This window comes from Mchenga conophoros, linkage group LG11 (genome assembly GCF_057382185.1).
Source record: "Mchenga conophoros isolate Kocher_MC1m ecotype Shallow Benthic linkage group LG11, M_conophoros_male_GT1.1, whole genome shotgun sequence".
In the NCBI taxonomy this organism is placed as follows: Eukaryota; Metazoa; Chordata; class Actinopteri; order Cichliformes; family Cichlidae; genus Mchenga; species Mchenga conophoros.
In genome coordinates, this window is record NC_140536.1 from 2,730,988 (window position 1) to 2,754,171 (window position 23,184).

The following is a 23,184-nucleotide window of genomic DNA, read 5'->3' on the forward strand; positions in this document are numbered from 1 at the left end:
CAAAAACAGAGGATTTAGATATGGACCTGTAGTTATTTCAACAAAGGCAGATTTCTACTGTCTGAGAGGCTAAGATTAAAAATGTAAGTTGGTGGTTCAGCTATGAAATCTGCAGCCAACTTAAGAAGAGGATCAAGTTGATCTGGTCCTGCAGATTGATTTAGCTCCAACAGATTCAAAGCCCTGTGGAGGCTTGGACCACAGATTCAGTCTGGTTGGCTGCACCACAGCCGCCTGTTGATTAAGCTGCTTCACATGCAGTTCAATATGTCACAGTTCTCATTTTTCAAAGACTGGCATCTCATCATGTCCCCATAGGAAGATTTCATTATTTTCCATCTTTAGGATCCTTCAGATGTCTAGTAGTTTTTGAAAAGTAAAACTCTGATTTTGTTGTTTTTTGTTGCCGTCCCGTTCAGCACTGTAGCATCAGAATTATTGACTGAAGGCCAAGAAAAATGTCCCACAGATTTATGTTCCCAAGTGGATCATTACAGCTTTGCTATACTGGTCCACTCGATTGAGCTTTATAATTTCATTTATTTATTTTTAACTTTTAAGTTATTACAGTCAGAACAGACGTGACTGGGGTTAGGAAAGGGAAAGACGTAGACAAGAGAAGTTTGAGAAAAGGAGAGGGAAAGAAAAACAGGGGAAGCAGGACAGTGAGAAAAGACGATCTGCAGGATCACCTGCTGGGAAAAAAGAAAACAAGCAAAAGGAGAACGACTGTTTTTCTGCATGACAATGAAAAAGATGCTGCGACAAAGAAACAAATCTGTCAGGAATTAAATTGTAATTTAAACTGCGCAGACTGTCCGATTGCTGTTGTTTTGCTTTTTAAACTTTAGTGGTCCTGTAGGGGCATGTTGGGGGGATTCTACCTCACTAAAAAGCTGAAGCATGCACACTGACTGTGCTCTAACCCTAAAAGCCTTAAAGACCGAGGAGTCCTAGCTGGCAGTACTTCACCTCGTGCCCGCTGAGCATTTCTGATGAAACCTGAAACCCAGCAGAAGTAGGGCCACATAAATAAAGCAAATACTGACCTTTTCACCTGCACTGTTAAACTGCGCTGCTGTTATTTGAGTCGCACCTGAACCAGTTGGCAGCAGTAAAGTCAAAACGGGAAACTCTTTCCTGTCAGGATGTACTTTTATTCTGAAGGAGTCTGAAAGTTGGAAGCATTCCAACACAAGGAGTAATCAAACCTTGCTGGGAGAAAGAAAGGCGGGAAACAAAGAGCTTTGGGTGGATTGTGGGACGGCGAGCAACAGAATTTAAACTGGATTAGTTAGACATCAGTCAAAGAGGGCCGTTACCAGCTACACCTCCATGGATACTTCCTGATGCCACAGTAGATTTCACATTATTGGAAAAGAAGAATTTCATTGACCAGTTTATAATTATGTTCAAATATATACAAACACAGCTGGTCAAACTGGTGTAGCTGTGGTCCCGGAGTTTACGGTTGAAATAGGCAAAAGGATTAATGATGGACTTTCAGTATACACCGGAGAAATGCTCACAATACTGTAAGCTTTCAGTGGGTAGCAGGCATGAGCCCATTACATGCAGTCATTCGTTCAGATTCAAGCTCATCGTTGGTCCGTCTACAGTCACTCAGACGGTGGAGCAGAGATTCAGCAAACACGTTTCAGAGCACACATGATGCAACTTACAGGTGTGTTTATGGATTCCGGCGCACTGTGGACTCAGGAAATAAGTAAGGGCACAAAACATGGGGTGGTTGACATGGCTGTTAGCTTTGGCCAGGCAGAGATAAAGAGTATGGTCAGGCAAGAGGTGAGGAAAAGATGGCAAAGACAGTGGGAGGAAGAAAGGAAGAGACGATGGCTGTGTAGAATTCAAAGGAGGATGGGAGCCACAGGACGGAGTAGGAGAGAGGAGGTGGTCGTATCAAGAATGAGATTTGGACATACTGGTTTGACCACTACACTACTCATGATGGGGAAACATAATACGGGGAGTGTGACTACTGTGGAGAGGAGGAAACATGCTCAGTAACATAAACATCAAATAGGACCTTTGTGATCAAAGGTCATCAGGCCTTATTTCAGTTTTAAAGAGAGGGGAAGCTGTTTGGATTTGAGACCCAGACCACACTCCACACCAGTTGGTGGCGGTAATGCACCATTCAGCTGTTTGCCAGCTGCCAATAAACATCTAAAATCAAGAAGAAGTCGGAAGCGTTATTGTGGTCGTGAGTGGAGGCTGCGGAGCGCGGACTCGTTGCCGTGCCTCGTCTACAGGTAAGCCCGAGCTCGGCAGCAGGACGCTGACCGTGAAGCGGCTCTGCCCGCTGTTGGCGCAGACTCTGTAACAGCCCGCGTGTTTGTTTCACGGGGATGGTGTTGGGCATCGTCCACCTGCCAAAGTACGCTCGTTCACACTTTCCACTGTGACCTGTCGTCGGGTTGTTTGGAAATGTCAGCAGCGTGCCACAGTTCTGCTGACATGTTTACGCGGCGCGTAAACCTTCTTGCGCGTCTACACTAGGCTGTGCGGCAGCAGACTCGCGCACGCACACATTGCGCGTGGGTGGCTGTAGCTCAGGTGGCAGAACTGGTTCGAGCCTAGTCTGCATGTGAGATACTGACCCGTGTTCGTCTCCGATGCATCCACGGGATGTGTGCAGATGTTAGTTAGCTAAGCCACCTGTGCTGGTGTGACTGCACAAGTTACGTGAAGCGCTTTGATTGCGCAACACGGTGTAGAAACGCGCCTGCTGTGGAACTTTCTGCACGTCGTTCCTCGGGTCCGGTAACATCTGGGTTCATGTCTGTCAGCTGCAATATTAAAAAAACCAAAGGGCAGTTATGCTCACATCTGTGCTGAAACATGATTTAAAAAATTCAGATGAGTTTTAATAAAATGTTAACATGACGTCACATCATGACATCACATTGTTTACAGTTTTTAAAGCAGTTTGAGATGAAACTGATGAGAGAAAATGTGCTGAAAGTTTCACGTCAACTGTTAAGGATGATTTTATATGAATATGATGCAATCAGACTCTGCAACGTGTGCACGCGCATACGCGTGTGTGAGTCTGATCGTCACTGAAGGAGAGGCGCGTGCCCGAAGCTTACATTTACGCGTCAGATAAGAGGCGGCTGGCTTCACCACATCTCACAAATGACAGCTCACTGATCCACTGAGGATAAAGGCGACACACCAAGGACAGAAAATTGGAATTCTTTCCTTTATTTCTGCTCTTTTAAGTATCAACTACACAAAAAGCCTCCTGCCAGGCTGCAGGGCTCTTTGTGTGAAGGTGGGCGGTTGGACAGACTGCTGACAGACTGACAGGGTGGAGGGTGACAGAGTGAGAGGCCTGATAAACCAACTGTCGGCTATATCTTTACCAGCTATCGGCTATCAGCTACACTCAGGTCGGGGCTGGAAATAAAAATCTTCCAAACATTTTACCAGCCGCTAGTTTCTGTGTGTAACATTTGGCCAGAACAACCAAACCTTATGAATTGTATCATTTATTCTTAAATGGCCTGTATTTATCTAGCGCCCTAAGGACCCCAAAGCACTTTACACATCCACACACACACACACTGGTGATGGCAGCTACATTGTAGCCACAGCCACCCTGGGGCGCACTGACAGAGGCGAGGCTGCCGGACACTGGCGCCACCGGGCCCTCTGACCACCACCAGTAGGCAACGGGTGAAGTGTCTTGCCCAAGGACACAACGACCGAGACTGTCAGAGCCGGGGCTCGAACCGGCAACCTTCCGACTACAAGGCGAACGCCCAACTCTTGAGCCACGATCGCCCAACTAACTAATTAATTAACTCTGTTACATTTCTGTACAGTACATTTTTTCTTACAGTGTATCATACATGTGTACCTGCACACACTGATGTAACACAGTATGAACACCGTAACTTAATTTAAACCTGACACGGTGGCTTGTGCGTTGTTTTAAATTTACACGCCACTTCATAAATTTACCCACATTTGGCCAGTGGTGGGTCCTAATTTCCACCCCAGCTCAGGTCCATCAGTATGTTTCACAGCTTGTCTATCCTACAGTCTGTTTGCCATGAAGCAGAGGTTCAGCTTTAGTCTCTAATATTGAATTAAACATATAGGATTGTTAGCTCACATGAGCAGGTGTTTCACTTCCCCTCAGAATCTCACAACAGAGCAGAGTTAAGAGGTCTGGAGATGGATGGTTAATCCAGTCATTCTAATGTTAAACCTTTAAGTTCGGTTCTTCATGTCACGTTCACCATGGTGGCGTAAAAACCCCAAAACAAACGTGTGTCCAAAAACCGGACGAGCATATTCACTCTATTCACTCTTCTTGATTTCATTTGTGTTTGCAGTTGGCCAATGAGAACAGTCGCTGTCCTTGGAGGAGGGATTGGGGGTTTGGCTGCATCCTACTACCTGTGCAAGAGCCCCCAGGTTACCAAGGTAACACATGCTTTGTTTGATTAGGAGAAAAAAGCTGGGAACAAAAACCCTCCATGTATGAAGCAAGCACCCTTATTACATCTGGCAGATGTTAGAAACACCCTGTGAGCTGAAAACCTGCTTGTTACTGGTTGAAGTTCATTATTGTCGCGCTGTTTGAAAAGCGCGCTTGAAAGGGAGTCAGCGGATCCCACGTGCTGCAGTGTAAGTACAGGAACAAAGGCAGGTGGTGTTTCCCCCACACTAGCTTCTTTTACTGGCTCCCTGTTTAGTCCAGAGTTGGATTTGAAACCCTGCCCCTCATTTTTCTAACCCTCATCAAACCAGGAAGTGAAACCTCGAGATGTGGTTAGGAATTCCATTGGTAAAATGTCCTCCGCTAAGACGGGCAGGAAGTCCTGTGTGCTCAGTTCTGTTCACTTTTATTTAACACTTATCTCAGGACACTTTATATAAGAAGGCTGTTTCACATCAGTGCGCTGACCTCACTGCTAGCTACAGCGAATGACCCAACTTTGTGTTGCGCTGAGCGCGCTGCTCTGCGGCTGCTCTGCGGCTGCTCTGCGGCTGCTCTGCGTGTACGAGATGCTCCTTCATTTCAAAAAATTGTGTCCCTCATTGTATCCACTACGAGGGTCTGTGTCGTTTTATATCCAAATGTTTAATAAAACATGTATCACTCATTCATCAGCACTAAAGCTCTGAAACTGTCCCGACTAGTGAAGAGTGTGTCGTTTCCACAATAGTCCCCCGAGGTCCACGGAGCCGTTGAAAGGACTCTGGAGGTCCCTGTATGTGGAAAAGTTGACCAAACTTGGACGTGTGCAGAACGTTCATGTTCTGCAGGCTTTGCTTCTATTGGTCGCGGGAAAGTGCATCGCCACGCACCGTGGTCGATGCACGAGTATATCACGCTCCACATCTGTGCTTGTGATGCTCTTTCCTCGGCGCAGCAGGAAACTTAATGTGCGGCGAAACCTGTAGACACGAGTGGGTTTCAGGGCTGCGTCCAGTGTGAAAGGATGTAGTGATTAAAGGACTTCCTGTGCAGGTGCAGGGCTTTATGTCCTCCAGGAACATCTAAAACATGAGAGATGCAAATGAAGATTCAGGAAGGTCACTAAGATGTTTATATGAAATATCTTACCTCCGTTTCACTTGTCTTTCATTTCTTGGCCTTTGCTGCGCACATCTTGAGAGGATTTAAACCTAAATATCCAAACAGGTCATCCTTCTAGAGGCAAGCAGTCGTTTTGGAGGTTGGCTGTGGTCCACTCGGAGATCAGATGGAGCAGTGTTTGAACATGGACCCAGAGGGATTCGACCTGCAGGGGCGGTGGGCTCCAACACGCTCAATATGGTGAGTTCATATCATAACAGCAACACTGAGACCAAATCACAGCAACTGTTGATAAGAGCTGAACTGACCACGACAGACTGAAACCTGGACGTGTGTGTGTGTGTGTGTGTGTGTGTGTGTGTGTGTGTGTGTCTGTGTGTGTGTGTGTGTGTCTGTGTGTGTGTGTGTGTGTGTGTGTGTGTCTGTGTGTGTGTGTGTGTGTCTGTGTGTGTGTGTGTGTGTGTGTGTGTGTCTGTGTGTGTGTGTGTGTGTCTGTGTCTGTCTGTGTGTGTCTGTGTGTGTGTGTGTGTGTGTGTGTGTCTGTGTGTGTGTGTGTGTGTGTGTGTGTGTCTGTGTGTGTCTGTGTGTGTGTGTGTGTGTGTGTGTGTGTGTGTGTGTCTGTGTGTGTGTGTGTGTGTGTGTGTGTGTCTGTGTGTGTGTGTGTGTGTGTCTGTGTGTGTGTGTGTGTGTGTGTGTGTCTGTGTGTGTGTGTGTGTGTGTGTGTGTGTCTGTGTGTGTGTGTGTGTGTCTGTGTCTGTCTGTGTCTGTGTGTGTCTGTGTGTGTGTGTCTGTGTGTGTGTGTGTGTGTGTGTGTGTGTGTGTGTGCAGGTGGATGATTTGGGTCTTGGAGAGGAGCTCCTGCCGGTCAGCTACAGCCACGTTGCCTCCAGAAACAGATACCTGTATGTTAATGGTCAGCTGCACAAGATGCCGTCAGGAATCAGGTGAGTGTTACAAACATTTGAATCAACCAAACATTGATTTTGCATTATGTGCTGCTGAATGTCGACCGGCTGTTTAAATATACATATATTTCAAATGAAATCACGAAGCGTAACCTGTAACTTTCCGTCTTCCTCTCCGTCTCCTTGTGCATTTTTCCTTCAGTGGGATTGTGCGGACAGTCCCACCGTTCTCTCAGCCGCTGCTGCTGAGCGTCGCTGCTGAGATCCTGGTGAATAAAACCAAGAACGACGACGAGTCAGTCCATTCGTTCGTTTCGAGGAGGCTAGGAAAGGAGGTGAGCAGAACTTTGTGTCAGTAAACAAGCCCCACACACAGTCGCTTCAATAAACCTGTGGTAACATGGCAAAAACAGAGATGCAACAGGAGCCACAAATCAAACGGCATCATTGAAAGCAAGTTACTGACCTAACACCAGCTAACGGGGGCGACCGTGGCTCAGGGGGTTGGGAATCGCATCTGTAACCGGAAGGTCGCCGGTTCGATCCCTGGGCTCTCTGTCCTGGTCGTTGTGTCCTTGGGCAAGACACTTCACCTACTTGCCTACTGGTGTTGGCCAGAGGGGCCGATGGCGCGATATGGCAGCCTGGCTTCTGTCAGTCTGTCCCAGGGCAGCTGTGGCTACAACTGTAGCTGCCTCCACCAGTGTGTGAATGTGAGAGTGAATGAATAGTGGCATTGTAAAGCGCTATATAAATGCAATCCATTATTATTATTATTATTATTATTATTAAATATAGCAACAAGAAACCCAAACAAAAGTGACCTGATGTCAGTCCCAAAATGTTCAGTCTGGAAAAACTTCGCTGATTTAATAACTTCAATAAGACTCCTTTCATCAGCAATATACTTACATGTTATCAAACCCAGACAAATGTTTTTCAGTTGCACTTTTGCTTTTGCAAAAAAACTCCTTACTAAAAGAAACAAAACCGCAGCAGCCGTTCAGTTAAAGTGGAAACTCCCGTGTGCTTGCCTGATCATGCACCCCAGTCGTTATTCAGATTAGAGCTGCTTGAACATTCAACCCAGTGACCCCTGTAGGCAGATCTAAAGGTTCTGAAGCAAAGAGCTGACGCGTGACCAGGAGGCCGGCAAAAACTCAGACTGAACCAAAGTCTGAATGAGCAGGTGTAGATACCTGACAGCTGTTTATCTCATTCTTTATGAGGGAGGTGACACACTCATGATGCAGCGAGGATTATCATTTGGAAACACGAGTGTATTTAGTAAGGAAGACGTGAAGCTAGTCTCTAACAGTAATTACATAAGATTCACTTAACTAAACAGGTAACGTGTGTGTGTGTGTGTGTGTGTGTGTGTAGTTAGCAGACATAGCTGTGGACAGCTTGTGTCGGGGTGTATTTGCTGGGGACTGCAGGAAGTTGAGTGTGCGCTCTTGTTTTCCTGTCCTCTACAACGCAGAGCAGCACAGAGGTTCCATCGTCCTGGGAATGCTGCTGGGCTCAGGTACACTCCAACACTTCCACTCTGACCATTTCTGACAGTTTCCCAGTACATGCAACCATTTACCTGCACTGCACTTCCAGTTGATCTCAAAATCACTCCCAGGACTTTCTGACGTGTTTGTCAGGATTAAACGTCTGTGTTTAGCCTCATAAAATCAAATAATTGATTTGAGCTCTGGTTCTACACGCTGGCTCTTCGTGGCTATTTTTCTGCCTGCATTGATGCTAACAGATGGTTGTTGTGTGCTGTCATCATTTGTTTGGATTCAGCGTTTTCAGGCTGTCTCACTTTCCTCTGTGCTACCAGTGAAGTGTGCTGTCTTTATTGCAGGACTAAGGTTGTATGTTTGAAACCTGCAGGTGAGGCTCAGGTGATTACCCGCGGCCCTCTGGCTAAAAGATCTAAGAAGGAGTCGTGGGCACAGTGGTCGTTGAAGAGGGGCATGCAGTCGTTTCCAGAAGCCATTGCAGAGAACCTACAACAGAGTGGGAGAGTGCAACTTCACAAAGAGGCTGTTGTTAAGCAGATTGATCCTTCAGCCTCTGGTTGGCAGGTTAGTGCGGAGGTTAAAGACGTTTAACTAAACCTTAGGTGGTTTGCAGTGGTGTGTTATGTTGGTACCATCATATCAGACATGGTAGTGTCGGGGATGGCAGTTTGTTTGCTTCTTGCAAGGTTTCACATTTCCTGAATGTGTAATGTTCTGATTCCCTCGCCTGCTAGCACGAGGAAGTAACGACCGTAAGAAAGAAGGATGTGAACTTGGACTGTGCTGCCATGAGGTTTTGTAAGGGAGCTCAGATCAATCTCTTCTTATCTCTGCATCACCAGCAGGTTGAACATCAGGGTAGTAATGTTGTTATTTGGTCTACACAAGTTAACTGTGTCTACGTGTCTGTCTGCGTGTGTCTGTCTGCGTGTGTCTGTCTGCGTGTGTCTGTCTGCGCGTGTCTGTCTGCGCGTGTCTGTCTGCGTGTGTCTGTCTGCGTGTGTCTGTCTGCGTGTGTCTGTCTGCGTGTGTCTGTCTGCGTGTGTCTGTCTGCGTGTGTCTGTCTGCGTGTGTCTGTCTGCGTGTGTCTGTCTGCGTGTGTCTGCAGGTCCGTTTGGAGGATGGAGTCCTATCAGCCGACCACATCATCTCTGCACTGCCTGCTAAAGGCAAGTATGATTGTAAAGCACTGATGGTGCAACAGCAGCTTCACTCTGAGCTTCCCTGAACAGCTGTAAGGGATTTCCACTGCTTTGTGTAACATCATCCTTTCTCTCACTACCCACAGCTTGTGACTGTACAGTGGGTAAAATCATTTCCTACGTGTATTTCTAAAGGTGCTCTTGAAATTGTTGCTCTGTGGGACCAGCACTCCGACACAGGAAGTCTAGATTGGCCGTCAGCTTAAAAAGTCCTATTTCTGCTCTTCGGTTCTTCCTCAGTAGCCGCTGCAAAACTTAGGTGCAGCCGACGGGTGAGGGAACTCGACCAGTTCAGACTGCCGCTCTCCTCCAGGTGTCTACCCCGCTCGCTTTGACCACAACCGGGGTCCCGAGCAGCCTCGCAGAAACGTCAGCGACAGCGCCGCTGTAGATCGCTGCTCTTGCAGTACGACTAGGTTTAGTTTAGTGGCTCGGGAAGCTGACCCACTAGGGTCTGTTAACTGGAGACTGGAGTGACCTGTAAGAGCTATTTATACAAATGTAGTTCAATACTCATTGTTAGCTTTGTTTTACAAAGGGTTAAAAGGGAATGTCCACAATTTAGACCTTTTGAATGCAAATATCTTATTAAAGCATTTTAAAAAGATCAAAAGCTGAATCAAATGGTAAGAATCACAGAAGCAATCATACTTATTTAACGAGCTTGCTGTGAACTAATGCGGACTTTGTTCTGACCTCTGGGAGGTAGAAGAAGAGGACACGCCACATCTATGTGGATGTAGTCTGTCGGCGAGGAGTCGAGCGCTTGGAAGTAGTTTTGTAGACACAAACAGAAGGAATCCAAATCCTCCTGAATTTCTACGCTAACATGGAAAAATCACAAATCCACTCACACGTCCACAGTGCTGGGCGGTGCTTGTTATAAACGTTGGCGTCTCTTTCTGGACACCCAATCACTGTTGTTGCCCAACATCCAGCCGCACCGTTCGCGTGGGTCAGAGCTAAGCTTTAAACTTCAAAGTAACTTCATGACATTTTCTTCTTGTTTCATTCTTAGTGTAGAAATCCTGTCACATATGATACACTTCACTTAGTCTCACTCAGATTTATCATCACATCCATTTTAACATCATCTCCTTTGAATTCAAACGCACAAGAATGCTTCCTCTCAGCTTTGATGGTTGAGCTCGCTGGTTTTACATCATGACACGTTGGTAATGACGCACTGTTTCTCAGGCCATCAGTCGCAGCTGAACCCGCTGAGTTAGCACTAAATGGCAGGATGGTTTCCAACTGCTGGTCGACTTTATGAACATGTAAGCATTCAAGTTCTCCAGTAAGACGACGGCGACCCCATTTCGAAAACCTGCCTGTGTGACACCAAGTGTTCTGGATCATTTGAAGGATGACATTAAAAGTTTCCTTTTTCGAGCCCTTGTTTCTCTGTTCACAGCTCTTTCTTCAGTGCTGCCCCGCTCCTGCCAACCTCTTACCCAGCAGCTGCAGGACATCTCCTCAGTAACAGTAGCTGTGGTCAATCTGGAGTATGACGGCTCCATCTTGCCTGTAATGGTGAGAATACAGGAGAGCACAAAAAACACTTCTTTGAATTTTGAGATTACCAGATACAAGAAGATTTTCACTGTTGTAAAAACAAACTATATTGAAGCATCGCTTTCATTCTGTGAGCCACTGAAGCCTCCAGTGCAAACACTGACTTCTTTTCTGATTCCTGGAGAAAAGAGCATCAGACAGACTGCACACAAGCTTATTCAAACCTGTGTGCGTCCGTGTGTGTGTGTTGGCAGGGTTTTGGTCACCTCGTCCCGTCATCGGAGGACCGAGGGTTGCTCGGGGTGGTCTATGACTCTGTTCCCTTCCCTCAGCACAACAGACCAGATGGACAGACTACTAGACTGACGGTACAGACGAACAACACCTTGCGTCACTCTCACAGTGTGTTTCTGTGTGTAACAGTTGGTCGATGCAGCCTTGTGGAAGATTTGTTGCCTGCCAGCATCTTCACTGTGGCTCATACTGATTTGTGATCATGGTCGTCTTTTCTTGTTACACTACTTTTTCTTTTCAGACATTTATCTCTTGCTATTACGTCTCACAGCATGACTATTATGTCATTTCTTCTTCGTCTTCTTCTGTTTTACTGGCAGTTGGCAGCACATTTAGAGCAGGTGGTTGTGCTGCCCTCTAGTGGAATAAAATGTAACTGTTACTCACACTGATTGCTTACAGTACTAATCAGGTGGAGCCAGATAGTCTTCCATGGCACAGTGGTTGGGAAACACTGCTCTGATGGATGCATCAGAGATAATCTGGTGTTCAGTATCTTTCCCAGAAACACTTGGACTGGATGCCTGATCACCTGTTTACAAGTATAACTGTGCAGGTTCTCATCCAGCTCATGGTGATCTAAGGAACGTGGAAGATTGACTGGATTCGTTAACTTAGAATGAGAATATGAATTTACATGAACTGTCGCTGTTCATGTACTGGGGGGTACTACAGGAAGCACTGAAGCATATCTTCATAGTATTTGAAGAACTCAGCTTTTATAATGACAACAACACTTCCACTCATTTCACATGTGATTATCTGTCATATCTTTTCATCATGTTTCCTAGGTAATGATGGGCGGGGCTTGGTTCGAGGAGGAGTTTGGGGTTCCAGAAGCTGCAACAGCGGAGCGTCTCTTATCAAGAGCCACTGAGGCGGTGCGCTGCCACCTCGGAGTCACTGCGGCACCCAGCTGGAGTCGAGTGATTCTGCACAGGGTATGACCCCACATATTATATAACACACACACACACACACACGCACGCACGCACGCACGCACGCACACACACACGACTGTGCCACACGAGGAGTCAGATGATCTCAGTCGGATGTCATCATGGCGGGATCTCTTCCTATTTCTGAAGGACAATAACTTTTTTGCATATCGTCATGTAAACATGTTTCAGACGAACAGATACAAACTGCAGTTTTGAAATAACGATTTCATTTATTAATAGAAAAAGGCCATCCAAACATTCCTGCCTTTGACTGGAGGAAGTCATTCCACCTGAAAACTAATGACTGTTTGTGCCACCATTGGCAGCAAGAACTGCAATCAGCTGTTTGCAGCATAACTGGGATGTCCTGCTAATATGTGCTGGATAGTCTTTGAACCTTTGCGTATGGGTTCATAGCATAGAGGTTCTGTCAGCTGTGGTAGATGTAGCTATACCGAATGGTAGCAACATCAGGGAAAATGAACACAAAAACCTCAAGAAGTACCAAGGACTGAGAGAAGAGCTGGAGAAGATGTGGAGGGTGAAGGTAATAGTGGTCCCAGTGGTAATCGGAGCACTCGGTGCGGTGACCCCCAAGCTAGGCGAGTGGCTCCAGCAGATCCGGGGAACAACATCCCAGATCTGTGTGCATAAGAGCGCAGTCTTAGGAACTGCTGAGATCCTGCACAGGACCCTCCCAGGCCTCTGGTTGAGAGATACCAATACTGCACTTTGAGTTACTTTAACAGAGATAAATTATATTTGATCATCTTTTCAACAGGACTGCATACCTCAGTACTATGAAGGACACTTTCAGAGAGTTGGTGAGTATGAATCCGTTTAAATATTAAACATCAACAAAGTGTGATGACAAATCGTTTAATGCTATTTTGTCTACTTCCCAGAGTCCATGCGTGGCTTCATAAAGAACAATAACCTAGCCCTGTCCTTGACTGGTTCCTGTTACGATGGTGTGTCAGTGAATGATGTCATCTTCAGTGGACGGACAGCTGTGGAGGAGTTGTTGGGAACTGTAGTATGATGAAGCTGGTTGCTATGAATCATGGGATTCATGTGGGCTTGAATCTTCTACCACCTGTAATGCCTTGAATCATCCAGACATATCTGACGTTGTTTGGAAAAAGTGCGCTCACTGATGTCAGCTGCAGCGGTTTGAATCTAAGATGCATCTGAAACTTTATATTTTTGCCTGTGTAACTCAAGATTGTGTTAACACGGCTGAATGTCACCGCGCAGCTGCTTCAGGTTGTGCAGCCTTTGTTCCCATTGTTTTTATTGGATGGTCTGTGGCGACACAGATATGAGAACGTTTCACTTTAAATGGCCAACTTGCCACCTGACATGATTTGCAGTTTAAGATCTTTGTTTTTGTTTCATTGCATTTATTTTGAATGTAATTGCTGATAAAGATAAGCTGATGTAACCTGCACATACACCAGTCGAGTTGTTACTGCAGCGCCGTCATAAAGCTCTTCCCTCAAAAATCAGCGTGTGCATCCAGCCTTTAAATTCCTGCCATGACAGTAAGTAACAGCTTTTACTTCTCCCTGTAGATGCTGACAGTTAACCATGTCACATGCTGAGGCCTTTTCATTGAGCCAATGTTATTAATAAAAACATTCAGACGTAGGCCTGTGTTTCTGCGGTTATAAAGTGATTTTCTTTATTTCGTCAGCCCTGAATTGTCATGAGGATCTTTCCCTCTTTAGCTCTTGAGTTGTTGTCTGCAGAGCCTTCTCTCATGGCTTCCAGTTCAATTGTATATTGCACCAAATCATTATTGTAAAGTCCCTCCAATAATTTTCCAAGCCAAAGGGAGACGGAACCACTGCCTCGTCCAAAATAAACTGATCACAATGGCAGTCAGTAGAGATGCAATGTAAGCACATCACGTAAAACAAACATCTTAAAAATATTGGTTTTATTTTAGAAGGAAAACAAAAAGTTATGAGTCCATGGACCGGGTCATGATCTCACAGTCTGGCCTTGAGGCCACACACAAACTGGAAACTATCTGAGGCCCAGTTTCTTCTTCTCTTTGTGTTTCTTGCGAACCACTTCAATGTTGCGGTCCTTCCACATGCTCTTCCTCAGTTTGATGGGACGGCTACCAACGTACTTCCCTGGACAAACAGAGGGAAAGAAGTGTAAGAGTGCCAGGATGGTACCAAATGCCCTGTAACAACAGCTGTAGCGAGAGCCTGTGTGAGACTCACCGTTCATCTCTCTCATGGCTCTCACGTAGTCATTTGGATCCTTGAAGCTCACAAAACCGTAGCCTTTGGTTTTTCCAGTCCGTTTGTCCCTGACCACCTGCTGACACACAGTAATGATTAGAGCAGGGCGATGTGACCCAAAATATTTATCACGATATACATTTGAAAATTTGTGATAACGATATAAGTGACGATATAATTGACACAAAATACTTTACAACTCCTCAACTTTATTAGTGCAAAAAAACCCATCAATGTATTTTCACTGAAACAAGCAGCTGTTTATGTGCATTAAAGTTATATAAAAATGTAACAGTGCAAATGCAAGTTCCTGTCTGACAGTTTAACCAAAAGGCTCCAACAATCCATCAAGCGGTGCGGCTTCGTAGCTCAGCAAAGTCGTACTAAAACATCTGACAGATGTTCGAGCGCCGTGCACATAAAATGGTTTCGAGGTCAGTAAACACAACCAGAGTTCATACATAAGGCACACGGGGTTATAAGGGGCGCTGTCGACTTTCAGAAAAATCAAAGGAGTGATTTTAAGTGCGCCGTATTTTCCAAACAACGCGGTAATAACGACGGCCCGCTAGCATGCGCTACCAAAAATAGTGCTTTGTTGTGTGTCTGACGGACGAAAGCTAAACCAGTTCCACACCAGTGAAGCTGCAGCATTTTTACAAACCAGTTCTGGTTCATGGATTCATTCAACGATCCACTTTCGACCTTCTCATTCGCCGCCATGCTTTTTCCGCCATGTGCGTATGAAAACAAAGGCACTGCGCATGCGCGTTTTACCCATATTCTATCGCCATATTTCATTTTCTTATCGTTGCCCAACATTATACCGGTGTTACCGTGAACGGTATGATATGGCCCAGCCCTAGTAATGACTTCATGTTACCCACCAACTGGTGACACGAGACACTTCCACAGAGAAGTTGTATTTTTAACAGTACTTTATACCCAACGCACCCTAATATTTGCTAATTAAATAACATGCCTTTGGGCTGTGGGAGGAAACAGCATACTCCGAGCGAGCAGGTGCAGCCACTCCTTGCACCAACAGCAGGAGTTTGTTGCAGATGACAGTAAAATATTTTGGGGTTCTGCAAACTCCTTGCAGAATCCCAGTCAGAGGTCAAACCAGTGCACCTGCCCTGAAAATCCACTGGTTGCCAGATCAGTGGTTTCCCCTGAGAAAACCTTGAGTTCAGGTTTTTGTTACATTTGAGGCACAAACAACAAACATGAAGGTTTTTACTGCCTCTTGAACAGCGTTCCTTTAATATAAGCTGCCATAAAGGCTCTTTCATGGAGGACGACATGAACCGTTTACAGCTTGAAGCTGAGGAGTCTCCAACTCTGCTTTCATCTGTTACCAGATATTAATAAATCCAGATGGAAGACATTGTTTACCTACAGCGTATGTGTTAAATGTTCAGGGAATTGATATCCTATCCAACTGAATTTGACAGCATATGATTTCATTTGAGTGTCTTGACTAAAATCTAATTTAGCTTCAATCATAATTTAGAAACGTACATTTATGTAGTTTTAGTCGACTAAATATAGTTGATGAAATCTGAAGCTTACTCAGTTGTTTGTGTTTTTACTGGTCAGAGTAGCTCCACAGTTTACAGAGCTTCTCGTTTTCCTTCACCTGAGGCGTCTCCGCTCGTCTCTTCCTTCCAAGCACTTTGCTGCTTATTTCTCATGAAAATACAACTAAATGTCAGAGGTCACCGCCCACACAGGATTACTTCTGACTGAATCATTTCCATATTCGTCATGTTCTACACAACTTAAATTGTTCTAATTTGATCTCATCTATCCATAACATTTTAATCTTATTTTAAAAGCGTGTCATTCGTTTTTAACTCAGTTATCGTCTTTTTGTTAGGAGAAGAAGAAAAAAGAAAGACGAACAGACAAATGACCCGACCTTAGCTTTGAGGAAAGATGGGTATCTGCTGAAGGCTCTGGCCAGTATGTCATCATTAACCTCGTTACCAAGATCACCACAGAAAATACGGAAGTCATCTGCAACATGGAGACAATTCTGCTGATGTTACACATGAAAAACTAAAATCACCATGGCTACTGAAACACACCTTTTTTTAAATGCATTTACTTTAGCTGCATTCAACTGATGGAAGAACATCACTCAACTGAAAAAACCAACAATGACACTGAGCTGTCTCTGTTCTGTTATTACTGTTAGTGAAGTTGGTGGAGCTGCACCTGATTCCCATTCCAGCAGACTCTGGTCCTCCCAGGTCGTCCCTGCAGCTGTGCGGATACACTTCTTCACCTTCTCCGATTTTGCCCTTTTTTTGTCTTCAGTAGTAGTTTCCACATGCTGACACACACACACACACACACACACACACACACAAAAAAAGTTTAACTTTGGGTAGAAACTGCTGTTGTCAAGCATCATCTGGACAACCAGGACAGTCAGCAGCATTAAAGATGATATATTCTAATAATCTGATATGCTGCTGATGAACCACAGTCAACAAAAATAAAAAAAATCGTTAAATATTTTACTTTACATTTAATAATATATGAAAGTTTACCTTTTTGAATACAATTATTAAAAAGAAGACATTTACTTTTCCACACTATCCAGTCTGAGACGAGCACTCAGTCATCACTGTTAATGCAGCGGCAGCTCCAGAGGGCCATAACAACAAACTAATGCTGTGCTATGTGGGTAGCTAGCGTTATCGCTAACAGCAAAGCAAAGCATGGTCCTGTTAAAGAACAGCTTGTATCCAGGTGTTTTGAACATTTGTTTTGCTTTGATAATTAGCAAATATTTGGCTTCTACTTCTGTAATATTCAAAATATTTTCATTGAAATGTACTCTGTATGCATTTTGATTTTAAATACTTACCTTATAAACATTGTTTTATATTGTTTACCATTCTATGTTAATTGTTTATCATTGTAACAGCACCTAAAACACTAAAATGTAAACTTAAACAAAAGAAATTCCCAAATCTGTGACAGATACTGATTTACACATTATTTCATATAAATAAATATCTCATTTGTAAATGTGCAAACTCATAAATGTCCCCACATATTGGTTGGGTCACGATGTTAGATGTTGAAGGCAATTAGCTGTAGAATAATATTTATAATTCTACGCCCACAGCACTAAACGTAGAAGTTTTCCATTCACCAGTATTTTAAAAATGCATATAACCCCTGAAACGGCGGCACGTGCAGTGTTACTGCCAGCACGTCGCCTGCTACATGGCTTCACAGTCTAAATATTTACGGGCTCTCGCTCCTCGTTACAAAGTAAAGAGAAAAGTGTTTTGCAGAAATCCACCTCAGTTTGGGGGGGTTCAGGCTCCGGCATACTAGGTCCAATCACCGTGCCGCTGTCCTCGCTCTCCTTCTTGCTGAGCAGACCTGCAGCCATCACTGCAGCCTGCTGCTCGGCCACCCGCGCTGCCAGTTCTTCCTGCAACACCCAGATCACAAGGCCTCAGAAACTACAAGTTCTGTACATCTCAAAGAATCCAGCGTAAAACAAATGTGTGCGTCATGCACGGATCAAAATACCATTCGGGCCTGTCTCTGAGCGTGAACTTCATTTCTTTTTAGTCCAACATGGGCAGGAGGAGCAACGTACACAGTTGGTGCTGCCTGGATGATTGACGGTGTTGGTTTGACAGGAAGTGGGGCTACTTGTCGCGTAGGTGGGCCTGACACCATCGAAACCATATCACCAACCTGAAAGAGACAAATTTGGACGAGAGGGTTCGAGGTGGCGCTCGTCCATTTTACATGATCTCAGTAAGACATGAAGCAGTCTGCACACAGACTCGTGTTTGTGAACCTGAGGTGGAGCAGCCATGGGCTGAGATGGTCCCTGAGGCATTGGGCCCTGCAGGGAAGGAGGGAGCATCATGGGTGGAGGTGGAGGAGGTCGTGGCAAAGGAGGTGCTACTGGAGGACCACGCATCATCTGTAGCCTCGGACCACCTGACAACACAGAGTCCAACCCACAATCCATGTTCAGCTGGGACAAACTTCATCTACACTGGTTTATGAAACCATTTCAATGCTTCGCAACACTCTGCAAACCCATCTGACTGGTTTGTGTCTTAGAGTGTTTTCAGCAGATTCCTTTAAACTCCGTCTTCAGCTGGAGTTTGAGTGATCAGCCTGTGCTGTATCAACACCCTGTCCTGAAACATCAAGTCTGCATGTTGTTTGCTCCAAATAAGGCAGATTTCATACACTATATGCTACATGTAATGTTCAGACACACCCACAAGGCAAAAACACCAAGTCTTCAAAAATTACCTGGTCTTTGCAGAATATGTGGAACAAAAGCCGGTCTCATCATGGGAGGAGGAGGTCGTACTGGAGGAACTGACACAGAGAGAGCAGGAGTGAGCGCAGCGTGGCGGCATCTGAAATACTGCTTAAGCCTCTAAACTTTGGTCAGTCATAAATGAATCTTAGCACCACAACATGCATCAAAAACAATCAGAATACTTTATTGATCCCTCGGGGAAATTATTTTGGTTACAGTGCTCCAGTACTTTTTTTGAGGAAACAGCTGATATCGTTATCCATTCCAGCTACAGCTTTCATCAGCTTTGGTTTCCATCCAAATATTTTGAAACACAAACGCAAGCAGCCGGACCGAACCACGAGCAGCAGATCTAACTGTCAGCGTGCTTCCAGGTGAGGAAGACTTTTACTGGATGGTGACACTCTTGCCATGTGAGCATTTGTCTTTACCTGGTCCCACAAAGGCTTGTGGTGGAGGTCCAACAAAAGTTGCAGCTCTGGCTTCTAATGTCTGCTGGACCTGAGAAAGACCACGGAGTGTGTGAGCGAGAGAGGGTGCTGTTGTTATTAATCACATCGAGACCAATCCTTTTATAACACACAAACCTGTCTGTAGGTGTTGGTTCCTATAATGGGTCGCACCACTGGAACTGTTGGGACAGCCAGAGCTACAGGTACTGCCTCCATGACAGGTGGACTTCCTGATACTGGTACTGGCCCACCGAGAACCTCCTGCTCAAAGCTAGAGAAGCAGAGTGATGTTTGTATTAGATTTCATTTTTGACATTTTTTCCTCCTCCAAACACTCAATTTCGGTCTCATCTGACCACAACACTTTCGCCCAATCGTCCTCTGAGATTGAGACGCTCAGTGCCAAACTTCAAACAGGCCTGTACGGCGGCTTTCCTGAGCAGAGAGACCCTGCGAGCAGGATGCTATGCTCGCAGCTGCTCGGTGATGGTCCTGTAGCCTACTCCTATTCCTTGAGTGTCCACAATCTTCACCCTGACATCCTTGGAAACGTTTTGGTCTTAGCCATGGTGCAGAGTTTGGAATCTGGACAGATTGATTGCGTCTCTGGACGGCTCTCTTTTATGCAGGTAACGAGCCGAGAAGGCTCCTAATGTCAGCTCGTTACCTGCATAAAATACACCTGGGAGGCAGAAATCTTGCTGATTGACAGGGGATCAAATATTTATTTTATTCATCAAAATACTAATTTATTTGTAACTTTTTTGAAATGCATTGTTTAGATTATTGTTGTCTCTCACTGTTCAAATAAACCGACACTAAAATTATACTCTGATCATTTCTTTGTTAGTGAGCAAACTTACAAAATCAGCTGGGGTTCAAATAATGTTTCCCTGACTGCATCTACACAAAGCTGTGGAAATAAACTGGAATAGAAGTCAGGAAACATCCTGCGTGACAGTGACGAGCAAAGGGAGTAATCTGTGGCTCACAGATAAACTAGTAAAGAGAAAGGGCAGCAGCTCTAAGTGCAAGTACCGTTTTGTTAGGTACAAGTGTTCACCTGCTTTTTAATACCATTATCTACTCAATACATTTAGTTTTGTCGAGACTATCAAGATGACTGCTGATGTTCAAAGCAAACACCGGAATGAGGAAAACTGGAGATTTCACCGAGTTTGAATGTGGCTGGATGCTGATGTCAGCTGGGATTTTCCTGCACAGCTGCCTGAGCGGTTACCTGCACGCATCTGTGTCTCTTCAAACTGGGATCTGTTGCTTGTTAGGCAAATGGGCACCACAGCACTAGTTTAATGTTGTTATTGTGACATTTAAAGTGAAGTGTTTTGACTGAATACTGTCTCAGTGAAGCACCTTGCTAACACAGAAAGGCCAGAGGAACACACTCGTGCATCCTCGCGTCGACATGCAAACAGTCACATGAAAAACCTGCGACGTAATCGGAGAGGTGCTGGTACAGCTCTGCGGTGTGTGCAGTGAGGATGCTTCGTACTCACAGCGCCATCTCAGCCTCCATCTCCTTCAGACGCTCCTCGCCGGACTTGAGCGCCATGCTGTGGGAAAAACAGCCAACATGAGCTCAACGCTACAACAGCTGCATTCAGAAAAGCGCCTCCGTCTGCACACGGCTGGCCGCTGTAAGCCTTACCTTCAGCTGGAGTTTGTACGCCGCCTACGTTCACCGACTGGGCTACAAGCTAACAAGTAATGTTTAGCTCGTTAGGCTCGAGCTAAACCAGCAACGAGCCCGTTTCTGCTGCTGTTCTCAGCCCACTCACTAACCCACCAACCCACTTCCACGCTAACAGTACTAACTAACTAAAGAGGAATGGGATTATGCACTAACAAATACACATTCACGGGCTACTGAGCCACCGTCCTAACGTTCTTCTGCTTTACCTTCTTCTTCGTCTTCTTGATGTTTGTTAGCGATTGACAAACAAAACGGTGCATTAGCGCCACCAACTGGTAGGGCGTGTGAATGACGTCGCTCCAAAAACCGAAACAAACGAGTCTTAAATAACTTTAGGTCAGCTTTCGTTCTTCTAACCCTGCTCTCAGCTTCATAGTGTAGTGCAGCTTGCTCTATGGTTTCCTGTCCGGTACAGCACTCACATTTGTCTGAATCACGTTTGGCTGCTATGAATAATGTTTAAAACTGTGTGATATAAATTGTGATATGACTGTCTCCTCTCTCCTGTTCCTTCCTGTGCTTCTCATTCTCCAGTTTTCCTTTGGCATTTGGAAATCTGGTGTCCTCTCCTTTCTTCGTCTCATGTTTCCTATAAAATAATATCCTATTATATGAACCTGTAGTTTTTAAACAAAGGTCAGACAGAAATCTTGTGTGAGATATAATTACATTTTTTTTAGTTTACTCTCAAAGCTGTTCCAGTTAAATTAAGTCGAAATTAGACTTTTGATTTTTTTAATACAGCACAATAATAAAATAACTAAGTTGCTTAGACTACCCTCCACAAATCCCCAACTTTCTGTGGTGGGAGGGTGTGTGTGTTCCAGTGATCCCAGGGTCTATGTTATCTGATGGGTTCTCATAGGGATGAGTGCCTTGGGTGGGGACTGATCACTGATCCGATGGGTAGTGGGTTGATGGCAAGAGAGGACACTGGACAGACCTGGTGCACCTTAACGTATAGTGAGGGTGTGCTAGGAGCACCTGGCAGAGTTCAGTTGTGCATTTAAGTTCCTTTCCTTAATATTTAGAGAATTGGAAGAACTGTTATTTTTGCCACCATTTCATTGTTTTGGGGTCAGGTCTGTCAGTGAGGAACCTTCTTCAATCTATTGGAACGAACCCTAGATCTGGATTTAAATGCAAGCAGGTGAAGAAATTATGGGATATATAAATAAAACTGAACTGAATTGAATCTAATAACTGCTGAACCATCCATTGGAAAAAAGCATTAGAAAATTCTAATGTATTGGAGCATCTACTGTCTACTTTATTACACATGTCTGTTCTACTATAAACGACTTATATCAAGTCAAACAAAATAAGGCTCAGAGATGTTTGTCTTTTGTTTTTAAGCTGGGTTTGATAGCTGTAAAAAAAAGTTGACTGTCACTGGAAACTTCAGTTGCTCACTGGCAGCAGTGGGCAGCGTTTATTGATTTTGCTTATCTTGAACTGCCTGCAGCTCAAACCCATGGAGCTAAAACAGACGCAGTGAAACTTTGGGCCCGAGCCGGGGACAACAGTGCTCCCACATCTTTTGCTCTGGGCTGTTTACCTCCCCCTTCTTTCTTTTTCTCATGCTTCCTTTCAGAGCAGCTTTTTCCTTTTCTCTCTGGTCTTTGAAGTTGTCTTTCTTTCTGTTGTTGATTGCTTAGCTTTTATTTTATTTTTGATAATAGTGATTATATGTTTGTGTTTGTCTAAAAACAATAAAAGTTTGATAAAAAAAAAACCTCTTGTGACCTCAGTCCTGCATACGGTTGAATCTCAGGTTAACATTGTGGCAGCAGCAGAGTAAACAGAAGGAACAAAGTCAGGTTTTCCAAAAACTAGTGTGACTGAGTACTGGTGTGATTAAAGCCAAGCTTTGGAAATGCATGCACTTTTTGTCCAGACAGCAGAGGTATATTGTAGTAGCCTCAAGATTCTGTGCAGCTTATATGGATATCAATACAATAAATTCGTTTAAACTGACAGTTATATCATTAGCATTAAACTGGTATTTAAATGAAACATCAGCGCACTTCACACCCTGTTGTAGTGTGAAAAGTACAGAAAGACCTTGATTGGGCTTCTTGTCACTGGTTGACAATGACTGAAAACCCGCTGAAAACTACAAAAATGGCTGTAACCTTGACCTCGCTGAAGTGAAGGTCCGTTAGGAGTCACTGTAAGTTTGAAAGTACACAGACCAGTGTAATGGCGTGAGCCCATCAGAGATCTGGTGGGTATGAAAGGTTCCACGGGTGATCCTCCAGCATGAGTGAGATCCACAAACAGACTGGGCTTTTGATTCAACGTGATCAGTGTGGAAAGTGTTCGTAGGGCTCAATACAAAAAGCAGTTTTCACAGACTTCTACAGGACCGGAAGTCTCTTTGCGGTCTTCTTTTGGTAGAGCGCAGGTTGAAGGCACTTTTGCTTTACCTTCACTTTTCCCACCCTCGTCTGTCTTAATCCGTTTCCACGTGACAAGGCGTCACGA

At 44.8% G+C, this 23,184-nt stretch overlaps 2 protein-coding genes across 3 annotated transcripts; one reads left to right on the forward strand and one right to left on the reverse strand.

Annotated features, from left to right (window-relative positions):
* The first annotated feature begins 2,198 nt into the window (after positions 1-2,198).
* On the forward strand, positions 2,199-16,228 carry ppox (protoporphyrinogen oxidase). Of its 2 annotated transcripts, XM_085290529.1 has the most exons (13): positions 2,199-2,273; positions 4,368-4,458; positions 5,684-5,818; positions 6,407-6,522; positions 6,686-6,818; positions 7,867-8,011; positions 8,371-8,564; positions 9,109-9,169; positions 10,617-10,735; positions 10,972-11,085; positions 11,803-11,952; positions 12,734-12,776; positions 12,858-13,602. In XM_085290529.1, exons 2-13 carry the CDS (start codon positions 4,375-4,377, stop codon positions 12,992-12,994), a joined length of 1,431 nt encoding a protein of 476 aa, XP_085146655.1. In that variant the 5' UTR covers positions 2,199-2,273; positions 4,368-4,374; the 3' UTR covers positions 12,995-13,602. The 2 variants fall into 2 exon arrangements, with proteins under 2 accessions (XP_085146655.1, XP_085146656.1); XM_085290530.1 differs by lacking the exons at positions 12,734-12,776; positions 12,858-13,602 and adding an exon at positions 16,093-16,228.
* On the reverse strand, positions 13,615-21,148 carry rbm42 (RNA binding motif protein 42). The gene is made up of 12 exons (XM_085290532.1): positions 20,653-21,148; positions 20,501-20,557; positions 19,119-19,254; positions 18,963-19,032; positions 18,519-18,587; positions 18,049-18,194; positions 17,772-17,942; positions 17,536-17,670; positions 16,434-16,551; positions 16,135-16,232; positions 14,190-14,286; positions 13,615-14,096 (listed from the first exon to the last, which is right to left on the reverse strand). Exons 2-12 carry the CDS (start codon positions 20,554-20,556, stop codon positions 13,984-13,986), a joined length of 1,209 nt encoding a protein of 402 aa, XP_085146658.1. The 5' UTR covers position 20,557; positions 20,653-21,148; the 3' UTR covers positions 13,615-13,983.
* Positions 21,149-23,184: the final 2,036 nt, after the last annotated feature.

What these genes read in the sequence shown, in the direction of transcription:
- ppox (XM_085290529.1), top strand. Translation starts at nt 4,375, where the DNA reads ATGAGAACAGTCGCTGTCCTTGGAGGAGGGATTGGGGGTTTGGCTGCA. An exon ending in AAGATGCCGTCAGGAATCAG is followed by an intron (nt 6,523 to 6,685) that starts GTGAGTGTTACA and finishes TTTTTCCTTCAG; the next exon opens with TGGGATTGTGCGGACAGTCC. An exon ending in CGAGGAGGCTAGGAAAGGAG is followed by an intron (nt 6,819 to 7,866) that starts GTGAGCAGAACT and finishes GTGTGTGTGTAG; the next exon opens with TTAGCAGACATAGCTGTGGA.
- rbm42 (XM_085290532.1), bottom strand. Translation starts at nt 20,556, where the DNA reads ATGGCGCTCAAGTCCGGCGAGGAGCGTCTGAAGGAGATGGAGGCTGAG. An exon ending in GAACCAACACCTACAGACAG is followed by an intron (nt 19,033 to 19,118) that starts GTTTGTGTGTTA and finishes GGTCTTTCTCAG; the next exon opens with GTCCAGCAGACATTAGAAGC. An exon ending in CATCTTTCCTCAAAGCTAAG is followed by an intron (nt 14,287 to 16,134) that starts GTCGGGTCATTT and finishes GTGTGTCAGCAG; the next exon opens with GTGGTCAGGGACAAACGGAC.